General features: G+C 44.2%; 1 protein-coding gene across 2 annotated transcripts in view; it reads left to right on the top strand.

Moving 5' to 3' along the window:
* The window catches only part of CCDC60 (coiled-coil domain containing 60), a 164,924-nt gene that overhangs the window by 58,164 nt on the left and 81,886 nt on the right, over positions 1 to 24,874 (top strand). For both annotated transcript variants that reach the window (XM_007189482.2, XM_057526848.1), the window contains exon 2: positions 11,686 to 11,765. In XM_007189482.2, coding sequence (XP_007189544.2) covers positions 11,686 to 11,765 — 80 coding nt within the window. The remainder of the gene's footprint in view (positions 1 to 11,685; positions 11,766 to 24,874) is intronic.

The following is a 24,874-nucleotide window of genomic DNA, read 5'->3' on the forward strand; positions in this document are numbered from 1 at the left end:
GAAAAGAAGAGCTTTACTGCTTTGCCAGGCAAAGGGGACCACAGCAGGCTAATGCCCTCAAAACTGTGTGTCCTGACCTGGAGGGGGCAGTGAGGAATTTGATAGCAATGGTTCAAAGAGGAGGGCGTGGTCAGCTCATGGACGTTCTTCTGATTGGTTGGTGATGAGGTAACTGGGAGTCAGCATCATCAACCTTCGGATTCCAACTGGTCTGCGTGCTCGTGGGCAGCAAGCAGTTAACTTCTTCCACCCAGTGGGGCTTTCAGTACCTGTAAAACAGCTCAAAGATATTGTTATGTGTATCCCTTGAGGGGGAGCCATGACCCCCTTGGGGCGGCCAGGGCTGTTCTATTGTTTCTTGACTGTTCCTCCCTCCCTTCCCTGATTAGCAGCTGTTTGACCCTGCTGTTGGAATTCAAAGGAGGGTCATGGAGGCTGAATGAAGCCTATTTCCTGTAATCAAGAAACGGGAGACAGAAAGACTTTTATGCCCAGGAACCCCACAGGGTCCTGCTAGGTTTCACTCCTGCCAGCTGGGTGACCTCTATAGAGGTTATTTAACTAATCTGGGTTTCAGGTTTCTCAACCATAAAATGGGGATAATAATAGTTACAACACAACTTTTGGAGTGGTTGTGAAGATTCAGTGAGAAATGGCATGTAAAGTGCCCGGTATGGGAATGGCAGTCGTGTGTCATGATGCTGCTTTTCCTTCCTGGGACCATGGCTGACATTGCTACCACGGAACTCTTTTTTGATGAGATCGAACTGCAGGGAGCTACGGGTGGCCACTGCTTCTAATGGGTAGATTGAAACTGACGCTCAAGTTGGAACCAATTTGCTATCTCTAGCCTAGCACATTTCCAGACATGAGGGAGGTTCTGAAATTTAGGCACTGTTATCATTATTAAATAGAAGCACGTTTGGCAAGGTGGTTGTTACATTCTGGGACCCTTTTCCTGAAGCTCCTTCGGGACGTTGAGCGACAGGCCATCATATGGATTCCCACTGGCTATTAATGCCCAACAGCTGGACTGCTGGCCCCTCGTATTTAGTCTTTCAAAAGAGCTTATGAGATTAATGTATTTGATTTAAAAAAAAATTTTTTTTTTCAAAACTAGGTGGATAGCACATTTGCTGCTGGCAGGCCAGCTCAATCCCAGGGCTGATGGGGGCTCATTGATGGTGGCAGCCAATTTCCATTTCAATCGAGCAAGAGGAGGGAGGCAGAGAAAGGCAGAGATGGAGAGGAACCAGGACTCGATTGCAAGCTATGGCATCTGGCGCCACCTACTGTTATGTCACTGCATCGCTACCATTGATGACTATCTTGAAGTTGTCCGTCTTAATCTGCCCTTAATGAGTTTATCTGGGAACATTTTCATAATCTCACTCAAATCTTCACTTTTCGTTTATAATTTATGATTTAATTTTGTAAAAATGCCAGATCCTCATGATGTAGTGACAACGATAGTAACATTTTCTTGGCATATTTGGTTTCAAAGACCTATGCACCAAGTGTGCCTCTTAGTCTTCTGGATGAGGACCCGGCAGGTGCCAGGTGGGAGCTCTGACATTTGGAGGAAGTGACTCGCCTGGGGTCACACAGCCGGTGGGGCAAGGTCTCGAGGCTCTGGATTCACATCCTGTTCTTCCTCTCCGTCTGTCTCTCCTCCACCACTGCTTCCCCCGGCCCACCTTGGTGCCCGGCTCAGTACCTTGCCAGGCTCCTCAGAGCACAATTCCCATTCCCAAAGTGCTACTGCGTAACGTGGATTTTACTGGAGGGTTCATGGAAGAGCAGGAGGGGAAGGTTACATTGCATCCCATGGAAGAAAAACCAATGACACAGTCCTTTAAACTGGTGCTTTTTTCCTGAATGTCAGTTGCTCCCCTCCCCACCCCACCCCAAGGCTCCCTCCTCACCCTCTGTAATATATCACTCTGCCTTTATTAACCAGAACGTTCATCCTCTGTGTGTGCTTCTCCAGTATCTATCTTCACACTTGTCTTCCTTCTCAAGGAGACTGGCTGTATTAGGCAGAGTTCTTCAGAGAAACAGAACTAATGGGATGCATTTAGGTATAGATACAGATACAGAGATCTATTATAAGGAATTAGTTCATGTGCTTATGGAGGCTGAGAAGTCCCAAGATCTGCAGTTGGCAAACTGGAGACCCAGGAGAGCTGGTGGTATAGTTCCAAAGGCCTAAGAACCAGGAGAGCTGATGGAGTAAGTTCTAGTCCAAAAGCCTCTAAGCTCAAGACCCAGGAAGAGCCGATGTTTCAAATTGAGTCTTAAGGCTGAAAAAAACCTGACGTCCCAGCTGGAAGGCAGTCACGCTAAAGGAGCTCCCTCTTGCTGGGGGTGGTCAGCCTTTTATTCAACTGATTGGATGAGGCCCACCCTCATGAGAGAGAGCAATCTGCTCTACTCAGTCTATCAGGTTAAATGTTAAACTCATCCAAAAGCATCCTCACAGAAACACCCAGGATGATGTTTGGCCAAATATCTGAGCAGTCCATGGCCCCATCTAGTTGACACACAAAATTAACAATCACACCAGGCTTCTAGTCTTGGCTCTGCCAGCTGACCAGCTCTGTGACCTTGAATGATTTCCTCTTTGCTTCCATTTCTCTTTCTGTAAAATGGGTGGTGCTTTCAGGATCCACTGCAGCTTTCACGCCAAGGCCAGGATCAACCCAGCAGTCCCCAGTCAATGAGCCGTTTCTGCCCTACGCTTGGAGTCCCATCATGGGTCAGCTTTGCTCAGGAGCTCCCCGTTGCATTGGCCGAGACTTCATCAGATCCCCATTGTGGCCTGAGGCTCTCTCTGCCCAATCCTCCTCTCTCCTCCTTTTCTCTTTCTCACCCTCAGTAAGCCTCTTGTACTCCTGTCTCAGTGCTTGCTTCCCAGAGGCCCCAGATGATGCGTATGTTGACATTTTTTAAGAGTTCAGGTCATTTATTTTGCAGAATGACTATACAGCATGGTGACTGTAGTTCGTAATGACTGTATTACATATTTGAAGGTTGTGACAAGAGTCCATCGTAAAAGTTCTTATCACAAGAAAAATTTCCTGTAACTATGTAAGGTGACGGTGTCAACTGGATTTATTGTGGTGAACATTTTCCAGCGTACTCTACAAATAAGGAATCATTATGTTGTACATCTGAAACTTAATATGTCAATTATATCTAAAAAATAATAAATAAATACTCCCTAAAAGATGCACCCTGCCTTTATTGAAGAGAGTCTTTAAAGAATTCAATAGCTCACTTCATATTTTAGTTGGAAGGTCTGCGTGTGGATGAGGTCACTAGTTCAGTGTTATCCCTACATAGGTAGGTACCTGCCTTATACCCTTACGACAAAAAAGTTCACTCTCCCCAAAGGAAAGTGTCTATCACCATCAGAAAACCACCAAAGCTTAAATATCAGTATGCAAGCTAAGGTCTCTGGACTCATGTGTACGTCTTCCCATGGACCCTACCCACTCTCTGCCTCTCCATTCTTTATAGCTTGTCCATAATGAGTCTAAAATTTGCTAATCATCTTGCCTGTTCCTCAGTGTTCTCTTTTCCAATGGTCTCCCTTCCCCCGCCTCACCACTTGACAGAGCACCGCCAGCTGTTCCCCTGACATCTGTATCAGCCCAAGTACGTTTAGCAGGAATTCATTTCCATCTTAATCTGATTTGAGGAAGTAGATCACATTTTAAGAAGTAACAAAGATGGATTTGGAACATTCTTTCATAAAAGACAAGAGAACAGCAGACATTTCAAAGAGTGCCTCTCTGGTCTTGACCTTCAACAAATCATTCTGATTTTCTGCCATATAAAAATTTTTATGACAAAATCTAACAAAACTCAGCGGGCAACCTTTGGAGGTAGTATCTGTAAATTAATAGCTAGCAACTGCTATCCCTTGTTTAGCCCCCGCTACGCAGAATTGGGGGTAAAATGAAGTAGTGGTTGAGAACACATGCTTTTCAGCAACAGCAGCAGCAAAACCTGATGAAAAACTGGGCAGAGGATCTGAATAGACATTTTTCTAAAGAAGACGTACCCTGATGGCCAACAGGTACCTGAAAAGATGTTCAGCATCTCTAATCATCAGCGAAATGCAAATCAAAGCCACAATGAGATATCACCTCACACCTGTTAGAATGGTTGTTATCAAAAAGACAAGAATCGGAGAATGTGGAGAAAAGGGAAACCTTGTGCACTGTTGATGGGACTGTAAATTGGTGCAGGCACTCTGGAAAACAGTATGGAGATTCCTCAAAAAGTTAAGAGTATGAGACCCTGATATTCCACTTCAATAGCCAAGATATGGAAACAATCTAAGTGGCCATTGATGGATGCATGAATGAAGAAGATGTGGTGTATATGTATAATGGGATACTACTCAGCCATAAAAAGAATGAAATCCAGCCATTTGCCACAAAGTGGATGGGCCTTAAAGTTACTATGCTAAGTGAAATAAGTCAGAGAAAGACAAATACCGTATGATTTCACTCAAATGTGGAATCCAAAAAAAACAAAGCAAACAAAAACAAACACATAAAGAGAACAGATTAGTGGTTACCAGAGGGGAAGGTGCTTGGGGAGGTGGGTAACCCAGGTGAAGGGGGTCAACTTGTATGGTGATGGGTGGCAGTTAGACTTGCAGTGGTGATCACATTGTAGGGTATACAGATGTTGAATTATAATGCACCTGTACACCTGAAACTTACAAAAGAGAGAGAGACAAAAAACAAAAATCAAAAAAAACACCCAAAACAGGACATATGTTTTGATGTCACTTGAGCTGATTTCAGTTCCAGACTTTGCCACTTAGTAGCATGTTGTTTTCTCCTTTCAAAGCCTCAGTTTGCTCCTCTATAAAATGGGAAGAATAATAATGAGGCGAGGACTAAGTGGAATCATGTATTTCAAATGGGAACACGCTTAGGATCGTGTATGGCACATAGGTGAAAGATAATGTTATTGTAGACAGCATTAGGTCCTCTTCACAGGCCCAGAGTCACCCAACACCGAAGTGACAGAATTAGGACTCCACCCTGGGCCTTTCAGACAACAAAACTCTTTACATTCATTCCTGTCACCTCCCACTTCTCAGCTGTCAGGTTAAACCAAATCCCTTCCAAATGCTACTATTTAAACAGTCCCAGTACATGAATATTAAATGTGAGTGTACCTGCCCAAGAACCATCCCCACCTAAGGCTCCACTGTGAGTCTGTGCTCTCACCTCCCCCTCCAACATTTGTCATCTTTTAACCTGACACATTACAGGATGTCATGCGGCATTTCTCACAGTCCTCTCAAAGACCCATTTACAGATTAGAGAAAGGACTCGTGATGTGTGTAGAAAGGGACAGGGCAGAGAGTCGACCTGGTTTTCCAGGAAACAAAGAATGAAGGCATCACCCACACTCTGCAAAGCAATGGAAGAACCGAAGGCTCTTAAGACCAATGGCGAACCCAAGGAAGAAAAGACAGGATTAAAATCAAGTCTCCCAGGATTGCTTTAATGAAATCCGGCTGGGAGTAGTCACAGAAAGTGAAACAAAGGACATCCAAAGAGATGGTGATGGGATTATACTTGGCTTTTATTTTCTCCTAATTTTAAAATCTTTTCCTGATATCCATTAATTAGTTTCATAACCAGATGATAATCTTAAAAGTAGAGTTGTTTTGCAAATGTGTTACTTGGGTACGGAGTCACCTTAATCGGTGTCAGTAGGGAGGAAAGATTTAGCATTAGTTTGTTTATCAACAATAAGGGTCTAAAAAGTGTGAGACTTAGAACAAACGAGTTTTGATGCAAGAGGAGGTGGTCTCTGAAGATCTGGAATATACAGTACTTCCTGGGGAAAGAAACTGGGAAAAGTAGGAGGGTTCTGCATTTCCTAGAAATATGGATTTTGATAATGATTTTGAGAGAGAGAGAATGATCCTAATTCTGGATATGCATCTAAGCCATGGAAATTCTGGGAGTGTCAGGTTTAGGATCAAAAGGTAAGGGATTACAAAGTTATCTTCTGCAAAGGGGTCCTTGATTAAAGGGAGAACCAGCTTTATAGTCTAAAAGTAGCTGGTCAGCACCTGGAGCCAAGGCATTTGCATAAGCTATAACATAACCATTTGTTTTGGGCCCTCATTTCCATTTCCCGCTCCCCACAGGGAGCTGGTCCTTGCAAACTACATTTCCCAGGCACCCTTGCCAGCTGGCTTTCCGGTAGGTTCAGCCAATAGGAGGTGGAGCAGGAAATTGGGGTTGGGGGGGGAGAGGGAGAGAGGGAGAGGGAGAGAGGGTGGGAGGGAGAGAGGGAGGGAGGGGGAGGGAGGGAGAGAGAGATGAGCATATTTCTCCCCTTCTCTCACTCAGTTTCTGGTGGCACCTCCAACTGAAACTACATGTCTTCCATGAGTCCAGCTTCTGCCAGGTGGCCCAATTCTAGCGCTTTTGAAGGCTTCCTCTTCCCTTTGTCCTTCCAGCCCTGGAGGGGGTACAAACTTCCTCCTTTTGTTAAATCTCTAGCATGTCTTGCCCTCACTTATTTGGCTTTTCAGCTCTTCTGACACCTTTGTAACTGCTCCCCTGTATTAAAGTCCCTCTCTTGAACTATCTTGCATGAGCTCTGATTTCCTGCCTGTACCCTGCCTGATAGAGTGTGTTAAAATATACTTCTTTAAAAAAATTTGTATTGGAGTATAATTGATTTACAATGTTGTGTTAGTTTCAGGTGTATAGCAAAGTGAATCAGTTATACATATAAATATATCCATTCTTTTTCAGGTTCTTTTCCCATATAGGCCATTACAGAGTATTGAGTAGAGTTCCCTGTGCTGTACAGGAGGTCCTTATTATTTATCTATTTTATATATGGTAGTGTGTATATGTCAATCCCAATTTGCCAATTTATCCCTCCCCCTGCTTACCCCCAGTAACTGTAAGCTTGATTTCTATATCTGTAACTCTACTTCTGTTTTGTAGATAAGTTCCTTTGTGCCCAAAATATACTTTTAAATTACATCATTCCAGACCAACATTAAAAACTTATATTTTGCTTATGTTGATAGAGTTAGTCAGAATTGCTTTACAAATATGAAAATCACTATTATCTTATTATTAGACAATTAATATAAGTAAATTATTTTAAAATCAGGAAAAAAATAACCAAAATAAAAAATTATTATTTACCTACAATTCAAATGTGAGATAACATCTCTGTTAACAATTTGTTATATTTACTTCCAGCTTGTTATATTATTACATATATACCTTGCCATATGTCAATATTTTAAAACATAATTTGTATCAGTTTATATACATTTTTTAGGAATGTCTATAAATTTTTATGAATATATATCTTAAAATTCTCTATGATCTAAGTTCTTTATATTTGTGACATGCATTTTCCCTTGAAATTATACTCCTTTCCAAATCAGTGAGTATACATCTACAGCGACATTAAATAGTAGCACCAAGTTCAAATCATCATATACCATTGTCTGGATAGACCATAATTTATTGCCCCAATGCCTACTGCTGGACATTTAGATGTTTTTCACTATTACTCACACTGCTGTGGTAGATATCCTCATGGATAAATCTTTTCATCCTTGCTGCATAATTTCCTTGGATAGAAGCAGATTTGCTAGAGCAAAAGAATATGTATTTTTAAGGCTTGTCACACATATGGTGAAACTTTCCTCCAGAAAGGTTGTAGAGATAGTGATTCTTGGATGCTTTGTAAACTTTTCATTGTGCTCATATCAAAGTGTGTTCGTAAATATCCTGACAACCGGCACTCCCTCATTCAATGCCAGTTATTACCAGTGGCTTATTTAAATTGTCATTAAACAATGGTCACAATGAAAATGGTTTCCTGAGAATCCATTGAAATGCTGCCATAATTTCAGCGCTTGTGGAGTGGAACTTCTCCTGCTAAAGTCTTGTGTCTAGTTGAGGACACAATTTGGCTTTGCTGCTATAAGTTGTTCAGCACCAATCCCAGTCTATACAAACTCACTCTTTTACAATAGTGTGAATCCCTGGTGCATGGGCAACTATCATTAGGTGAGATTTAAGGGAAAATGCTTGAAATTTAGACAGTATCATAGTTGCTTCATGAAGGGGGTGAAACCTGAGACATTTGGGAGAGTGATGGGTACACAACTGACATCAAGCAGCATTTCAGTCATGGATTTTCAAATTATAGCAAGGAAATTTGAGTGTGTTTATTTTGTCTTTGTTCGTAAGTGTTTTAATCACAACATCTCTGAAGAAAGTTGCTGAAAGAAGGAATTAATTGGCTGTTCAAAAAACAAAATGAGGCATTAGAAGGAGACAACCTTGATTTCAAATGTTTGATCTCAACATGGCCAATCTCATCGCTTTCACTGCAAAATGCACCAGAATAGGAGTCATCTGATCTTAATCCCCAAGAGGGGAAAGAGAACTAGTTGCAATAATTCTTGATCTGTTGCTGCCTTGACACACTCAAGGGAGGAAGCTGTTTCAGAGAGAAATCTTGTGGTTTTAAGGAAAAGGAAAGCCAATTCAAACTGGTTGAAATAATAAAGGAAATGTTCGTGAAAAGTCCAGGTTCTAGTGAAACTTGTTCAGTTCAACAAGGTACCATGGGACGAGTTTTTCTTTGACTGCCCTCTCTGCTTTCCCCCATATCTTCTTCAGCTGGAGGGTGGCTCTTAGGCACAAAATGGCTGCCAGCAACCCTCACAGGTGTCTGCTTCTCTGTTCATAGTCTATGAGGAAAGAGAACTTCTTTGCCTATGGTTCCTTAGATCTAGGAATCGTGCTTTTTAGAAGCCCATGGCAAAAGTCTGCTTGTATCTCATTAGCCCAAATTGTGTCACATGACCATCCCTCAACCAGTCACTGTGATGAGAGGTGGGCTCTGCTGTTTGGCTTCAGCCATTTAGGACCACCCCGTTGCTGGTACCATAAGTATTTTCTGAGGGGCAGGCAGTCTAACCAGGGAACCAACCAGTATCAAGAGGGAGGGAGAAGGGATACTGGGAGCGTGAGAAAAGCCAGTGTCCATTATGCAGAAGTTTTAAAAAGTACTCCCAGAGATCCTTATGTGCCTCCTTGGAGGACTGTCTCTCCACCCACTTCACCATCCCTCAAGATGAAAACTGATAGATTTGCCATCAATTTTCAGCCAAGGGGTTGAAACACCCTGGTGTATTGGGATAAGCTTGATAATATTACCTACAAGTCATTCCTAGTGATAGCTAAAGAGATAAAGTGTATAAGTGATTTTATTGTTTCATGTCTAGCTGAGCTTATTCAAGGCTATCCCAGGTGCTTTTCTGGTATCCCGTATGCTTTATTTAGTGAACAAGACGGGGTACTCCGGGGTCTTGCCCTAGATTCTCCACCTCTAACCCGAGCTGCTTGGTACAGGACACGTACTGGGTGACCCAGGAGAAAAGTGGCTGAGAATCAGGCAGGCTAGTAACAGTCCCTTCCCTGCACTCCAGACCCCACTCTCTATCCTCACCACCCCACTACAGACATCACTCAATTTTTTAAAAAATTTTATGGGAGTATAGTTGATTTACCATGTTGTGTTAGCTTCTGCTTTACAGCAAAGTGAATCAGTTATACATACACGTATATCCACTCCTTTTTAGATTTTTTTCCGATACAGACCATTACAGAGTACTGAGTAGAGTTCCCTGTGCTATACAGTAGGCTCTTATTGGTTATCTATTTTATATATAGTAGTGTGTATATGTCAGTCCCAAACTCCCAGTTTATCCCTTCCCCCACCTCCGCTTTCCCCCCTGGTAACCATAAGTTTGTGTTCTACATCTGTGGCTCTATTTCTGTTTTGTAAATAAGTTCATTCGTACCATTTTTCTTAGATTCCACATATAAACGATAGCATATGATAATTGTCTTTCTCTGTCTGACTTACTACACTCAGTATGACAATCTCCAGATCCATCCAAACGTCATTCAACTTGGATACAGCTACATCCCCTGCCTTCCACATTCCACTCAAAAGGCCCAGCGCAGCAGGCACCACAGCCCAATTTCATTTTCAGAGAAAGTGGGTGATGATGGCTGCTGAAAAAACACCGCACCTCCTCCCACACGTCCGTGTTACTATGATTTCTGTTAGTGAGTAGCTCACCTGTCCTCACTGTGCCTTCAGAAAACACTGTCAGTACAGTACCACTGATCAGCCATGGTCAAATTTCACTTGCCACTTATTTTTTAAAAATCTTTTCTTTTTGTTTATTACGTAACTGATTCATATTTACTGCAGAGCAATGGGAAAGTCACGTAAACTAAGAAAAAAGTAATAAAATCTGCTATAATCCCACCCCTGTAGAGAATCACTGCATGGCGGGGGCGGGGGGACTTATCATATCTTTTGATATGTATACATTCAAACAGATCATTTTTCCAAAAACAAAGAATCATGCAATACCTATTACTTTGTAACACATCTTCTCCCTCAGAGAACTCCTCCAGCACCTCTAGACTTAGATCATTATATTGTCATTACATTTAATTGCTGCATAGTATTCTGTCGTTTAGAGGCACCCTGATTGTTGAACCTGTCTTCTCTGGTGAAGTTGTGATTTCCAAGAGTTTGCTCTCACAAGCAGCATCTTAGCAGTTTTGTTGATATGAACCTCTGTGCCCATGCAGGGATGTTCCCATAGGATGATTGACAGCAGAAGCATCATTAGACCAAGGGCAAGCCTACTTTTGCAACATTTAGTGTGCATTGATGAATTGCCCTTCAGAAAAGTCATTACAATGTATTCTCCCACAGTTTCATTTGAAAGCATCCATTTTCCCATAATTTCTTGTCATTTCCTTTAATTAAAAAAAAAAACAAACAACATTGCAGGAATTAATTTCAAGACATGATAATCCAGATAATAGTCTTGCTATTGTTCACCAAATTGGTAGCTGAGAAAAGTGACTTTTATATTACAATATAGTTAATTTAACTCTCTTCTTTATATTGACCTGATATCCACCTCTGAGTAATAAATTTAAGTCTTGTGAGGTTTCCCTGATGGCTAAGAAAGACAAATGAATAGAGAAGAGGGAAAGAAAAACCCATGAACCATTACCTAGATAATTCACTCATAAAATCCTGCTAGGGGAGCAGTGAGGGCGGGGGAAACGTACATTTGCATCTTTATTTTGACAAAATTCAAGCTCTCTAAATCAGCTACCTGTGCCACTTTACAACGATTATCAACGTTTAATTTTTTGCTTTACTTTGAGTCTAATGCTCATAATAGAACCTTCCATTTTTCAGATGCTTGACATGAGTCAGGAATTTAGTGATTAATTTAATCATCACAACAAAGTAGGAATTATTCCCCTTCTTCTGCTGAAGAAATTAGGGCCCAGAGATGCTGAGTAATTTGTCCAAGGTCACGCAGGCGGTCACCAGACAGAAAGAGGATCAGAGCTCAGGTTCGTCCGTCTCCAAAGCCCTTGCTGTTGCCAGTGTGCCACAAGGCCTCTCTTCTGGTGGAAAAAAGGACACTGTGCTGCCTAAGGACCCCTCCAAGCTGAGCAGACATGTCACATGAACGCATGAGCCTCCTGCGGCCTGGCTCCGCTTGGAACAGTTGTACTGACACTTCTTTCACTTCTTGACTTCCCTCAGGTCCCAGACAAACCAATGAGGAGCATCAAGTATACGGAGAAGGCTATAATAAACCTCAAGAAAGACCTTACACGAAGCCGGTGAGTGAGCCCTGCACCGAATGACCCACAGACAGCCCGATAGGGACAAGCAGGCTATGGGGTGACGCCTGTGAGTCTTTGCCGAGTCTCAGTGCCCCTCAGCCCTGAACATTAGGCAGGAGATTCGCAGGAGGGTAGCCCTGTAAGGACTAGGGATGGGACCCATTTCTTGGTTGGACTCTTCAGGGAGCACCTGCACCAGACCGACCTACCCATTCTTGCTCACGGCAGTCCCATGCCTAGAATTCCCTCTGCTTTGCTTTCTTGGGCTGAATCTAACTCAAGAGAGTTCCCTTATGCTCCAGAAGACTCTTCCCTTTTTACTGCATGCCCACTGTGGTAGCCGAGAGTCAGATCGACTTGGTCTCAAATACTGGCCCTGCTACCTGCCAGCTGGTGACACTGGAAGAGTTACTTAACCTCCCTGAGTCTCTGTTTCCTTAACTGTAAAGTGAATATAGTATGAGGTTGTTAGAAGGGGGTGAAATAATGCATAAAAGTGCCATAGCCTTGAAGACAATAGCATTCATATCTTTTTCCACCCCACCAATTCCTTCCTCCATAGCGTGATAGCGTGAGCAAACTGAGGTCTAGGACCATATTTTTTTCATCTCTTGGCGTGAGGTGGGATTTCTTTCTCCTCAAGGTGGGGTCATAAATGGGGCTTTTGGCCAAGCAACTCAAGGCAGAGTAACAGATGGAGAGTCTTCTAACACAAAACACGTTAAGAGACACGCTAAGCGGGGGTGATACAGGCAGCGCACAGGGTCTGCTTATCTCACGTGTCTCCCACTCTGAGCCAGAGGCTGGTAAGAATCACAGCGAGACGCTTCCTTCCTCACCTCCATGGTCTGGAAGCTCTTCCTTCACTGCGCACCTGCATCTCCTCCCCACATGGCTTTGACGGAACGGGATGACAGCCCAAGAAGAGGCAGGAAGGTGTGGGCTTTTGAAACGGGGGAGGAGGAAAGGGATGAAGGAGGCTATGGGGGGCATCAGGATGGGGCCCCAGAGAACAATATTTCCCCACCGACCACAGGAGGGGTGCCTGCATCGGTGCTGAGAGGGTCTCTGGACACCCAGTGTCCAGCAGAAACATAATGTGAGCTGTTACATAATTTCAAATTTTTCAGTAGCCGCACTAAAAAAAGTGGGGAAAAAACAAGTGAAAGTAGTTCTAATAATATATTTAGCCAAATAGATCCAAAGTATTGTCATTTGACATGGAATCAATATAAAAAGGTATTAATGAGATACTTTAGAGTCTGTTTTGAACATGTGCTGAAAAATGATGAATGGTGAAAATCCACAGTGTATGTTGCACTTAGAACATATATCAATTTAGATCAACCACATTGCCAGTGCTCAGTAGTTGTTACAGATTGAATTGTGTCCCCCCAAAATCCGTATGTCAAAGCCCCAACCCTCAACGTGATTGTACTTGCAGAGAGGGCCGTTGAAGAGGTAATTAAGGTTAAGTGAGATCCGAAAGGTGGGACCTAATCCAATAGGATTGATGTTCTCATAAGAAGAGGAAAGGATGCCAGGAATGTGCACACACAGAGAAAAGTCCAGGTAAGGACACAGCTAGAAGATGCCATCTGCAAGCCAAGGAGAGACACCTTGATCTTGGGCGTCTTGCCTCCAGAACTAGGAGAAAATAAATGTCTGTTGTTTAGACCACCCATTCTGTTATGACAGCCGCATCAGACTAACATAATAGTCAACATTGGAATAATCCTGCAGAGAATGTCCCCAGCTCAAGGCGGGATGATGGGGCTCAGTCTCGGAGTTTCAAGCAGAGCAGAGCTCAGAGATGGCATGTGAACTCGTCCCTGAAAATCAACGGATGAGCCCCACAGGGACTCCTCTGTTAGTTGTGGACACATTGGCCTCTACAGTGTTTGAACCCAGGTTAGAGGGCTTTTGAGGCTGATGCCTTGGGAACCTGGGAGCCCCAGGGACTGGTGAGAGGTAGTGTCAGGAGGCCACAGTTACCTGAGTGGGGCAACATCTGGGCCGGCAGCAAAGAAAGAGGGTTGCACAACTGAGGGTGCACCTCCCAGCGGGGATTTGTACTCTGCTCCGCAGTCATGCCTGAAGGATATTCCAGGTTTCAGAGGGAATGTTCCAGGCTTCAGAAGAAATGGTACAGCAGGGGAATTGCCTCAGAGGTGAGGTTCCATCTGTATGTCATGGGCACCAATCAGAACGGACACTGGCCATACACAGCCATTATGACCATGTCAGTTCTTACCAGCTGAGTGTTCCCAGCCTGGAGGTAGATGATTCTAATACATCTTCGTACATACCAGAATCTCTAGAGCCTAGGAAATGAGCGTTTCCATAATAATTTATACTGTAGACTGAGAGCTGGTAACTACAAGTACCAATACATGCCTTCTTGATCTACATAGGTTCCAGATACCAAGACTCAACCCAGGCCAGGGAGGGCGACAAGCAGTGGTGAGCCAGCTTGTAATCAGAACTGATGCGCTGAATTTCCAGGAAATTTGCAAGCCAATTATTAAACGCAGCTATTGTTAAAAATTAACTTATAGAAACTTAGTTAAATACATTATATTAAAACAAAGGTGATAAATACTCGCAACTCATCATTTCTTAATGATTTCATACATTTTACTGCAAGCTATCCAGTTGAGGTTATTTCTGGTTATAGTATCTGTGTGGTGGAAATACTGTATAATGGGGGCTACTGCAAATCTCCTTCCAGCTCCACATTCACTGACATCATATTGGTAGGTCAAAATCAGCTACAGTGGGAATACTTAGGCACAGAAATCAGCAAAAGGTACAGATCAGGGCTTACTTGTCCCTCCAGAGAGATGGTTGTTAAACATTCACCAGCACTCTGGGGACATGCCCCAAAATGACCAAGGTAGAACTTTCCACTAACCTAGAGGGGTCAGCAGAGGGGTGATGAAAAGGTGATAAAGACAGTGGCTTTTCTGCCATCCTCGAGTTGGCAAGCTGAGTCTGTCCTTTGTGCCAGACACATTTACCATGGCTAGAATTTAACATCCTCGCCAGACGGACTCGGCTTGTCCAAGTGCTGGGCGTGAAGGACAACGTGGAAAGGGCCAGACAGAAAAGCCACAAGCAAGAAAGCAAGAAACGACAGTAAAACTTTCCATCTGGCCACACTCCTGGATCCCACTGACATTTAAGGAACCAGAGATTCCCCTTCAGAAGGAACACCTTGTTTTCCAGGGGAAATCACCCCTCCAAGAGATGCATACCCCTTGGCGCCATCACCCAGTATTGAATGAGGTGAATTGTTAACAAAGAAGATATTGTCTTTTCCACGTACTGTTTTTAAAATCTGCTCCACCTCCTGTTGGAATCTAGCCCAAAACACCAAAAGGAGGTGTCAGAATGAGCCAAACACCTTGACTATCTCCTAGATTTTCATTTAATACTTCGGCCCCCTTATAATTCAATTGCACCATCCCTGGTTTCATGGCCAATTTAACATGATGCTAAAAAGAATAAAAATCTAACAGCTTTCCTCCTCGCCTCTTCCACCAGATGTTCGGCGGCACCAAGCAGCACACTGTGCACTCACTTCCCAAATTTCTCCTAGCAGAAGTTGACAACCGGGGCTTCTGTGTGTGCCCAGTTCTTGGCTGACTCTTGAAGCCAATGACATGTTTTCCTCCGAAGCTGCCGGTACTTTTTATTGCACATGGTTTTTTTTGGTTTGTTTTTTTAAGGAAAATAGACATCTCTGCAATGAAAACAACTGAAATGTTGAACCTGAAGCTGTGATATACCCGTGGCAAAGTTTAGTTAGGTACTGGCAACTGCAAATAAGCAGCGATGAATTAACCCCCTCTTCCAGCAGATCCCAGCAGGGTACAGACTGTGCACCTGTTTCCAAGGTCTGCGACTTTGCTTTCCAGCTGCATTTGGTAGACTGCTGAAGCAGGGCAGTGAGATATGACAAAGGTGGAATTTTGGCAAGGGAAGAAGCTTTTTCTTTTGTATGAAGTTAGGCACTTCTTCCTGGTCCCTCCTTAGTTTTTCTGTGCTCATTCATTTTCTTCAACAAATATTTATTGACTACCAGGCATCACCAGGTATACACCAGGCATCATTGTATATATTGGAGACACGGCAGTGCACGAAGTAGTCAAAATTCCTGTCCTCAATGAATAAGAGACAGTGATGTGCATTAAAATGGGGCAAAGACAAACAAGTTAGCAAGTAAATAGGATTGGGGCAGGGGACGTTGGCTGTATCCTATGAAGAATATAAAGCAAGGTGATGATGTACAGGCATAGCTCGTTTTACTGCACTTCACAGATACTGCATTTTTTACTAATGGAAAGTGTGTGGCAAGTCTGTCGGCACCATTTTCCCAACAGCGTTTGCTCGCTTTGTATCTCTGTGTCACATTTTGGTAATTCTTGCAATATTTCAAACTTTCCCATTTTTACTGTATGTGTGACGGTGATCTGTGATCAGTGATCTTTGATGTGACTCTTGCAAAAGATTAGGACTCACTGAAGGCTCAGAGGATGGTTAGCCTTCTTTAGCAGTAAAGTATTTTTTAATGAAGATATGTACATTGTTTTTTTAGATACAATGCAATTGCCCACTTAAGAGACTACAATATAGCGTAAACGTAACTTCATACGCAATGGGAAACCAAAAAACCGTGACTCGCTTTATTGCGATATTCACTTTACCGCGGTGGTCTGGAACCCGACCTGCGGCAACTCCGAAGCGTACCTGGATGTAGCAGTGGCAGTGACGGGGAGCAAGTGCTGCCGTAGCAAGAGTGGCCAGAGGGAGCGGTTTTGTAAAGGGGGCCGTGGGCTGACACCTGAACGGTGACGCCTGAACGGAGTATTTCACAGGACAACAGATGGATGGGTGCCAAAGCTGGGGCAAACCAGAAACGCTGGAGAAGCAGAAAGAAGGCCAGCGTGGCTGGACCAGAGTGAGGGAGATGGGCACAGGCTGGAGTCCACAGGCCCTCGGGCCTCACAGGCCATGGCGAAAAGTTTGGGTTTTAGTCTAAGTGCAATGAGAACCCGTTGGAGGGTTCTGAACAAGAGAAGGATATGATCTGATCTTTAAAAGAACATCCCATCGGCTGCATAGGGACCCGTAGAAAGGCTGTGTGGTAAGAGATGTCGATGGCTTGGATCAGCAAATAGCAGTGAATTGGAGAGGAGTGGGTGGATTCGGGATTTGTTTGGAGGCACAGGATGAGATCAGATGTGGGAGACAAGGGAGAAGGTGGGATCAACATGTTTTTATCTCTTCCGCCCTCACTGGCATGGAAGATGTCTCCTAACCTAGAAAATATCATGTGCACTGTCATGGTTCCCGAGTGCTTAGTGATGGGATGAATTAATTCTGTTGTCCATCCCTGGAACTTAGAAGTTTAAAATAAGGGGGAAGGCCTGTACATTAATTTAGGTGGAAGTGACTGAGGGAGATGGCTTACATAAAAATCTGTGGGATAAACCAGTTGATGAGATGGCTGGGCCATTGCTGTCTCCATCAGGCTGGTCTCCCTCTTCTACTGCCTTCAAGCTGGAGTGTCCACTCTGCCTTATTGGGGGATGGCCTGTGGCTGGGAGGAGAACGTGTTGATGTTGTCCTGCAACAGGGTCAGTCTGTCCTGGGAATCCCCAAGGTCTAGCTCAGTTCTTAGCATAGAGGAACCACTCAATAAATATTTCTAAAGTTTATATTTGCATCGTATCTTAAAAATCTTCCCTGAGGCAGGCAGGAAAGTTCCTTTTGCTCTATTTCTCAGATGAGAAAACTGAGACTCAGCAAAGTTCAGAGATTTACTTGCGGTCATTGTATCAGTTAGCTATCACCACATAACAAGTCATCTCAAAAAGTCAGTGACTTAAAACAGTCACATTTATTAGTGTTTATGAGTCTGTAATTCAGTTGGGAGGTTCTCTGATCTCAGCTGGTCTCCCTTGAGTGTCTGTCATCAGCTGAGGGTTAGGGAGGTGACTTTGCTGATCTTGGCTGGGCTCTCTCCTATGGTTTGGAGGCTAACCAGCCATAGGGAGGTCTAGGATGGCCTTAGCCCTAACAACATGGTGTCTCATTCTCAAGCAGGTCAGTCAGGCCTTGTTCTCACCATGGCAGGATTCTGAGAGAGAATGGAAGTGTGTGAAGCCTCTGAAGATTTATGCTAAGAACTGGCAAAACATCACTTCCACCATATTCTTGTGACCACAGCAAGTCACAAATCCAGCCCAGATTAAAGGTGGGGGAATAGGGACTTCCCTGGTGGCGCAGTGGTTAAGAATCCGCCTGCCAGTGCAGGGGACGTGGGTTTGAGCCCTGGTCCAGGAAGATCCCACACGCCGTGGAGCAACTAAGCCCATGCACCACAACTACTGAGCCCACGTGTCACAACTACTGAAGCCTGCATGCCTAGAGCCCGTGCTCCGCAACAAGAGAGGCCACCGCGATGAGAAGCCTGCGCATCGCAACAAAGAGTAGCCCCCTCTCACCACAAAGAGAAAGCCTGTGCACAGCAACAAAGACCCAATGCAGCCAAAAATAAATAAATTAATTAATCAGTTTTTTTAAAGAAAAGGTTGGGGAATAGACTCCACTTCTTGATGGGAAGATCTGCAAAGTCTCCTTGCAAAAGGGTGGAGATTTGGGGTCATTTTTTTCAGTCGACCACAGTCAGCCAATTCTGAGCTAGCCTTTGAGACATGAGCTAGTTTCCCAAAAGCTAATTTGTACAAATCAGAGTCCCCCTCTTGGGAATGTAAAGTGGAAGCCATGTCAAGAATCAAGCAGGTAGCAGTGAGGAGAGAAGCTACAAGGCTCTGAGGAAGGGGGACCAGAGAGGCGTGGAGAGCTGTAGGGAACCAGGGCATGAGGGGCAAAGAGAGGGAAGATGAAGGAGCCGAGTGGGAAGTTAGAGGAGAAGACAGCAACCTAAGAGAAGCGAGCCCGACATCATGTCAAGACTCAACCTGAAGACTTTCAGATCCTGCTACTGAGGTCCCTGAAGCTCTTTTTGGAGAAAATCTCCAATTCCTCTTTGAGATCCTCATCTTGAATTCCCACAAGAGTTTTCAAACCCTTTATCACCCCTATATGTACTCTTACAATAAACCCCTCTTGAGTGGAATAGCTTGGCAACCAAGGACCCTGATGACTAAAATGACTTCTTAGTCTATAAAGACAGAGGAATCCAGAGGAAATGTGACACTTTTATCATCCCACTCTGTTGCTGGGCTGCTTCATGAGTTAATGGTGTTTAATAAGGGACATTCCCTTTGGGTTATGGTTTGTGTCTAAGCTGGCAGGTGGAGTGAACTTCTCTTCTTGAAACAAAAAGAGACGAAACGAATAATTTAATTAAAAGTTAAATCTAGATGGGTGGCACATGTACCCCCACTCCTTTCTCCTGTGCCCAAGGCAGACATTACTGATGGATCACAGCACTCTTTCCATTTGAGCCCAGACTTGGTCTCAAAAGTCCTCTCAATCCAGCACTCCAGGTAGCTACCACCATTGATTAGAGTTGTTAAACAGGATGTAATTTATTTGTCATCTCTAAATTAGAAGACTCAAAAGGACACTTTAGGGGAGACGCAGGAGGGAGGAGATATGGGAACGTATGTATATGTATGACTGATTCACTTTGTTATGAAGCAGAAACTGGTGCACCATTGTAAAGCAATTATACTCCAATAAAGATGTTTTAAAAAAAAAAAAGGAGACTCTGGTATCTATCATATGGCACCTTATTAATCCAAAATGAGGGCGGGAGTGTAAGAGACCAGCAGGAGAACAAACCTCACTCAAATCCCTTCATAAATGAGGCTGATCTTAATCAGTGAATTTAAATAGTTGAAAAATGCTTGTTGACCTCTGACATTTACTGACGGTTCTCAATGGCTTCTGCGTCTCATCACTCAACACCCAGGACCTCCACATCCATAGCCTATAGCCCAGAACTTCTTCATTTCAAAGTTCAAGCCTGATTCTTCCCACTGCCCCCTCCCCAGACTTGAGACTTGCCTCAAAGCCGCAGAATTGTTTAACCTCATGGATTTATATGCTGGTCAATACTTTGGAATGCAGGCAAAGTTAAGCCTTCTGAATGGTACCTTATGAATCATTCAAAGAAGACCTTAGTTCCCCCACATTACATCATCCCCATGCCCTGCAGCGAGCGGGTGGACATTAATGAGTCCCCAGCATGTTCCATGAAGGAAAGGACTTGGCCCTGTGTCCTTAGCCCAGAAATGATCAACACAGCCTCACACCCAAAGGGTAGGTCACTGCTGTGGGCTGGAGGAACCTGGCTCGAGTTAATTGCATTTGTATCATCTTGAATGTGACCCAGAGGCTCTACCTACTTTTTCTTTGTTACTGGTATCTTCGTGTGTCTTAGACACCGCTAGTTAACTATAGTTCTAGGGCAAGTTTTCTTCTCTGCTTTTCTTTTACCACTCTCCACTGAGGGTGGATATCTTTGTTTAACTTCTCTCCTTATGGCTATGGCTGCCTCAGAGGACCCCACATTAAAAAGGAACTCAACTAGAAGACCATGTTTTCAAATTTAAGCATCAAAATATCTTGAACCCTTGAACCTTTTGTTACATAAAGGTTTGCACAAAACTCTGTTTTCTGAAATCCTTTCCCAGATGACAGGCAGTGTTCTCAGGCTTATAGCCAGGCTTGGAGGGTTCACACAGTATAGCTGAAAGTGCACTGGCTTTGGAGTCAGCTGTGGGTTCAAATCTTGACCAGTTATTATCTGGGTGGCCATGAACGAATCAGTTCACTTCTTGGTTTCTTTATCTATGGGATGGGTTGCAGGGATAAGAAGTCTGCTTCACACAGTTGTTGGGATTTGCGGGGGCAGATATGGGTGAAGAATGTAGAAGTAGATCGATAAAAGGTAGTTGTTGTTGTCTTTAAGCTGGTTGTCCTGAGACTGTCTGCAGATATTCAAGGGCAGCCATGAAGGGCATGAGCTTTGGAAGCAAAGAAACCCCATCCTGTCACTCATCAGCTGAGTGACCTCAGCCTCGTCATTTTACTTCTCTAAACCTACCTCTCATCTGTAGAATGGAATCAATGCCTTCTTTCAAGGATTTTTTTGGTGAGGACGAAATGAAACAATGTGTGTAAAAATCTCCTGTTCTGCTTCACTTCCTTCCCTTTGCTCCTCCAGTGCTCTGAAAACAGAGGCAAGACCAAGGAAGTCAGAGTCCCACCCATGTGTGACAAGCTAGAAGCCCTCAGGCCGGCATCTTCCGTTCCCCAGACCTCGGTGGTCTTGGACCATGCACAAATGTGCTCCTCACCATTTCAGGGGAAGCCTGCATAGTACAGACAATGTATGCTTCTCTCCTGTGGGCAAGAAAATGATTTAACTCAGTTCTGCCCGACCCTACAAAACTCTTAGGTGAATAGGTCCTAAGGTGAATTTACCCTATTGATTAAATGTGTGCGCGTGCACGCACGTGTGTGTGTGTGTTTAAGAGACAGAGGGAGAAAAAGAGACGGTCTGTTATCTAAAACAAAGACCTCACACTATATTTGGCTTCCCCAGAGCTGGGAGGGAACGGGGTGGGGGGGGGGGATATTATCCAGGTCAGAGTTTGTTTCATTTGCATCCCTTTTTTTACCAGAGGGAGAGTCCATATCAGCTACATTCAGAAAGGAAATGCCAGGAGATAAAATACTGACAATGAGTGACAACTGTTACTCTTCCATCATTTTCAGCATCACTGCAGTAATGCTGACCTCAGTCCCCCCAAACCACGAGCAGAGGGAGCTACTGGTTTTAGGAGACGCCCTGGATTTTAGCTCTTGAAGAGAACAGGTCACCTTCTCCAAAGTTTCCCCTCATATGTTGAGCTGAGCACGCATCCTACAAGGTGCACTGTGAAGAAAAGTGTTCTGTGGTCACATATGTTTGGAAAATGCTGTGAACTATATCCCCACCTCAGAGATTCCCAATTCACAGTAGAATTTCAAGGTTCTGTAAAGTTCTGTAGTAAGGAAGTCTACTTAAACGCACATAGCTCAGCATTGGCTAATTTTTTTTTTTTAATTTATTTTTGGCTGTGTTGGGTCTTCGTTTCTGTGCGAGGGCTTTCTCTAGTTGCGGCAAGTGGGGGGGCCGCTCTTCATCGCGGTGCGCGGGCCTCTCACCATCGCGGCCTCTCTTGTTGCGGAGCACAGGCTCCAGATGCGCAGGCTCAGTAATTGTGGCTCACGGGCCCAGTTGCTCCGTGGCATGTGGGATCTTCCCAGACTAGGGCTCGAACCCGCGTCCCCTGCATTGGCAGGCAGATTCTCAGCCACTGCGCCACCAGGGAAGCCCAGCATTGGCTAATTTTTAAACCATGGACTTCCATTTCTGGCTACGTGGCAGATTAGACACTGTGGATGAGGGGAAAAAACTAGATAAAAGTCTGGATATAAAATCCACTGATGTTTAATATGTGTTGCGGGATGGGTCACTAGGGAAGCGGTCTCAGATGGAGACTTGGGTGCCGTGGTTTCCTGGGGGTGCCGTCAGGCAGTGGAGACGCAGGACGGTGCAGCATCACCGGTGGGTGACACGGGAGTCCGCACCACCGCCCACGCACCTTAACTGTGCCCTCTGACCCTGCTCGTGCCTGATTCCAGGTGTCCCACTTCCATCTTATGATGGGTCATAACTGGGATCACTGTGTCACAGGGAATGTTACACGTGCCAAGAGGCTCTCTAGCTTTCACGCTTCACCTTGAATCGGTGATTACCCACCCTCACTCTTTTATCATCTTCTCCGGTGCACCAGTAGACCCCGCACAACAGCCATCTAGCTCCACAGTCTTTATTACCGTCACCTGCCCCAGACCTCTCAACAGCTTGAGATGTTGCACCAGCCTGTGCAGCACCTCCCGCGTGAGTCTGGTCCCGTCTTCCCCCCCTGAGAGTGCTGACAGCTGCTCTTTCCACAGCCTACCAGGGCCACTCACTACTGCTCCTACTGCCGGAGACGGGATGGGAGGTTTGCTGGCATGTGTTTAACACCCCACTCTTCAGTGGGGGGAAAAAAATCTTGATATGTTGTATTTGCTCATTTCTGTGGTGTAAATACTCCCACCATAGCCAGCCGCAGGCTACTAATGTGATGGCACTGAATGTGTGGTTGGGAAGAGATGTCGACAGTCCACGCTCACAAGCTGGTGTGGGTTGGCTCAGCACACCACTGGATCAGGTCCTCATTGCCAGATGGATGGTGCTTAATCCAGCTCCAAAATTCCATCTTTTTTTTTGCAGATTATATTCCATTATAGGCTATGATAAGATATTAGGTAAAATTCCCTGTGCTATACAGTAAATCCTTGTTGTTTATCTACATTATGTATAGTAGTGTGTATCTGTTAATCCCATGCTCCTAATTTGTCCCTCCTTCCCCTCCCTTTCCCCTTTGGTAACCCTAAGTTTGTTTTCTGTGTCTCTGAGTCTGTTTCTGTTTTGTATATAGATTCATTTGTAATATTTGTTAGATTCCACATATGTGATATCATATAGTGTTTTCTTTCTCTGTCTGACTTATTTCACTAAGCATAATATTCTCTAGGCCCATCCATGTTGCTGCAAATGGTAATATTCCATTCTTTTTTACAGCTGAGTAATATTCCATTGTATATATGTACCACATCTTTTTAAGGCAATCCATTAATGAGCACTTGGGTTGCTTCTGTGTCTTGGCCGTTGTAACTAGTGTTGTTGTGAACATTGGGGTGAATGTGTCTTTTCGAATTAGAGTTTTCATTTTTTCCAGATACATACCCAGTAGTGGAATTGCTGGGTCATATGGTAGGTCTATTTTTAGTTTTTTAAGGAACCTCCATACTGTTTTCTATAGTGGCTGCACCAATTTACATTCCCACCAACAGTGGAGGAGGGTTCCCTTTTCTCCACACCCTCTCCACCATTTACTATTTGTAGACTTTTTGATGATAGCCATTCTGACCAGTGTGAGGCGATACCTCATTCTGGTTTTGATTTGCATTTCTCTAATAATTAGTGATATTGAATATTTTATGTGCCTGTTGACCATCTGGATGTATTCTTTGGAGAACTGTCTATTTAGGTCTTCTGCCCATTTCTGATTGGGTTATTTGCTTTTTTGATACTGAGTTGTATGAGCTGTTTGTATATTTTGGAAATTAACCCCTTGTCAGTGGTGTCGTTTGCAAATCTTTTCTCCCGTTTTGTAAGTTGTCCATTTGTTTTGTTGATCGTTTTCTTTGCTGTGCAGAAGCTTACAAGTTTGATTAGGTCCCATTTGTTTATTTTTGCTTTTATTTCTATTGCCTTAGGGAGACTGATCCAAAATTCCATTTTAGAGTCTACTTCTGAGGGTCACTCTTGCACCTAACTGCTGTAGGTCAGTTTCCCTGGGACAGACTCTGAGATGGAGATTTTCATGCAGGTTGTTCATTGGGAAGTGCTCTTAGGAGCAACACCTGTAAGCAAGTAAGGGCAGCAGGATGGGCAGAGGGAGAAGTTGAGCTAAGAAGCAATCACAGCGCAAACGTCAGATGATCCCGCAGGGAGCTCTGGAGCTGGGTTGGCCATTCTGAGATATCCCAGCTTTAGAGGCAAGAGGACCAGACCTTTGTACTCTTGGAGGAACCAGTCGCTGAATGCAGGTTTCCTCTAAGGAGGGGCGTACCCTTTATTGAAGCAGCTCCTTTTATTTGATGACAGATCCTGGGAAAGAACTCAGCTATGAGCCCTCAGCAGACACCAGAACCTGGAGAAATGGGGGCCTCTGTCTAGAAGGGGGATTCTGGGTGGCACACCCCAGCATCCCCTGGAATATGTGTCCAGAAATAAAAGCTTGAATAACAAGAAGAGAGAGGTTATGAAAACACAACTGAACTGACAATGGAACGTTTTGTCCTCATGCACAGCCATCCTAAGTTAACATCCCACAGATGTGGTAGCGTTGACTACCACAGTCAGTTAGGGAATTGATCATCTATTCTAAGGCCCCCATGTCCCAGGTGAGGAAACCATAGCCCAGAGAGAGGAATTGCCTTGTCCAAGATCACAGGATGTGTTA

This window comes from Balaenoptera acutorostrata, chromosome 13 (assembly GCF_949987535.1).
Source record: "Balaenoptera acutorostrata chromosome 13, mBalAcu1.1, whole genome shotgun sequence".
NCBI classification, from domain to species: domain Eukaryota; kingdom Metazoa; phylum Chordata; class Mammalia; order Artiodactyla; family Balaenopteridae; genus Balaenoptera; species Balaenoptera acutorostrata.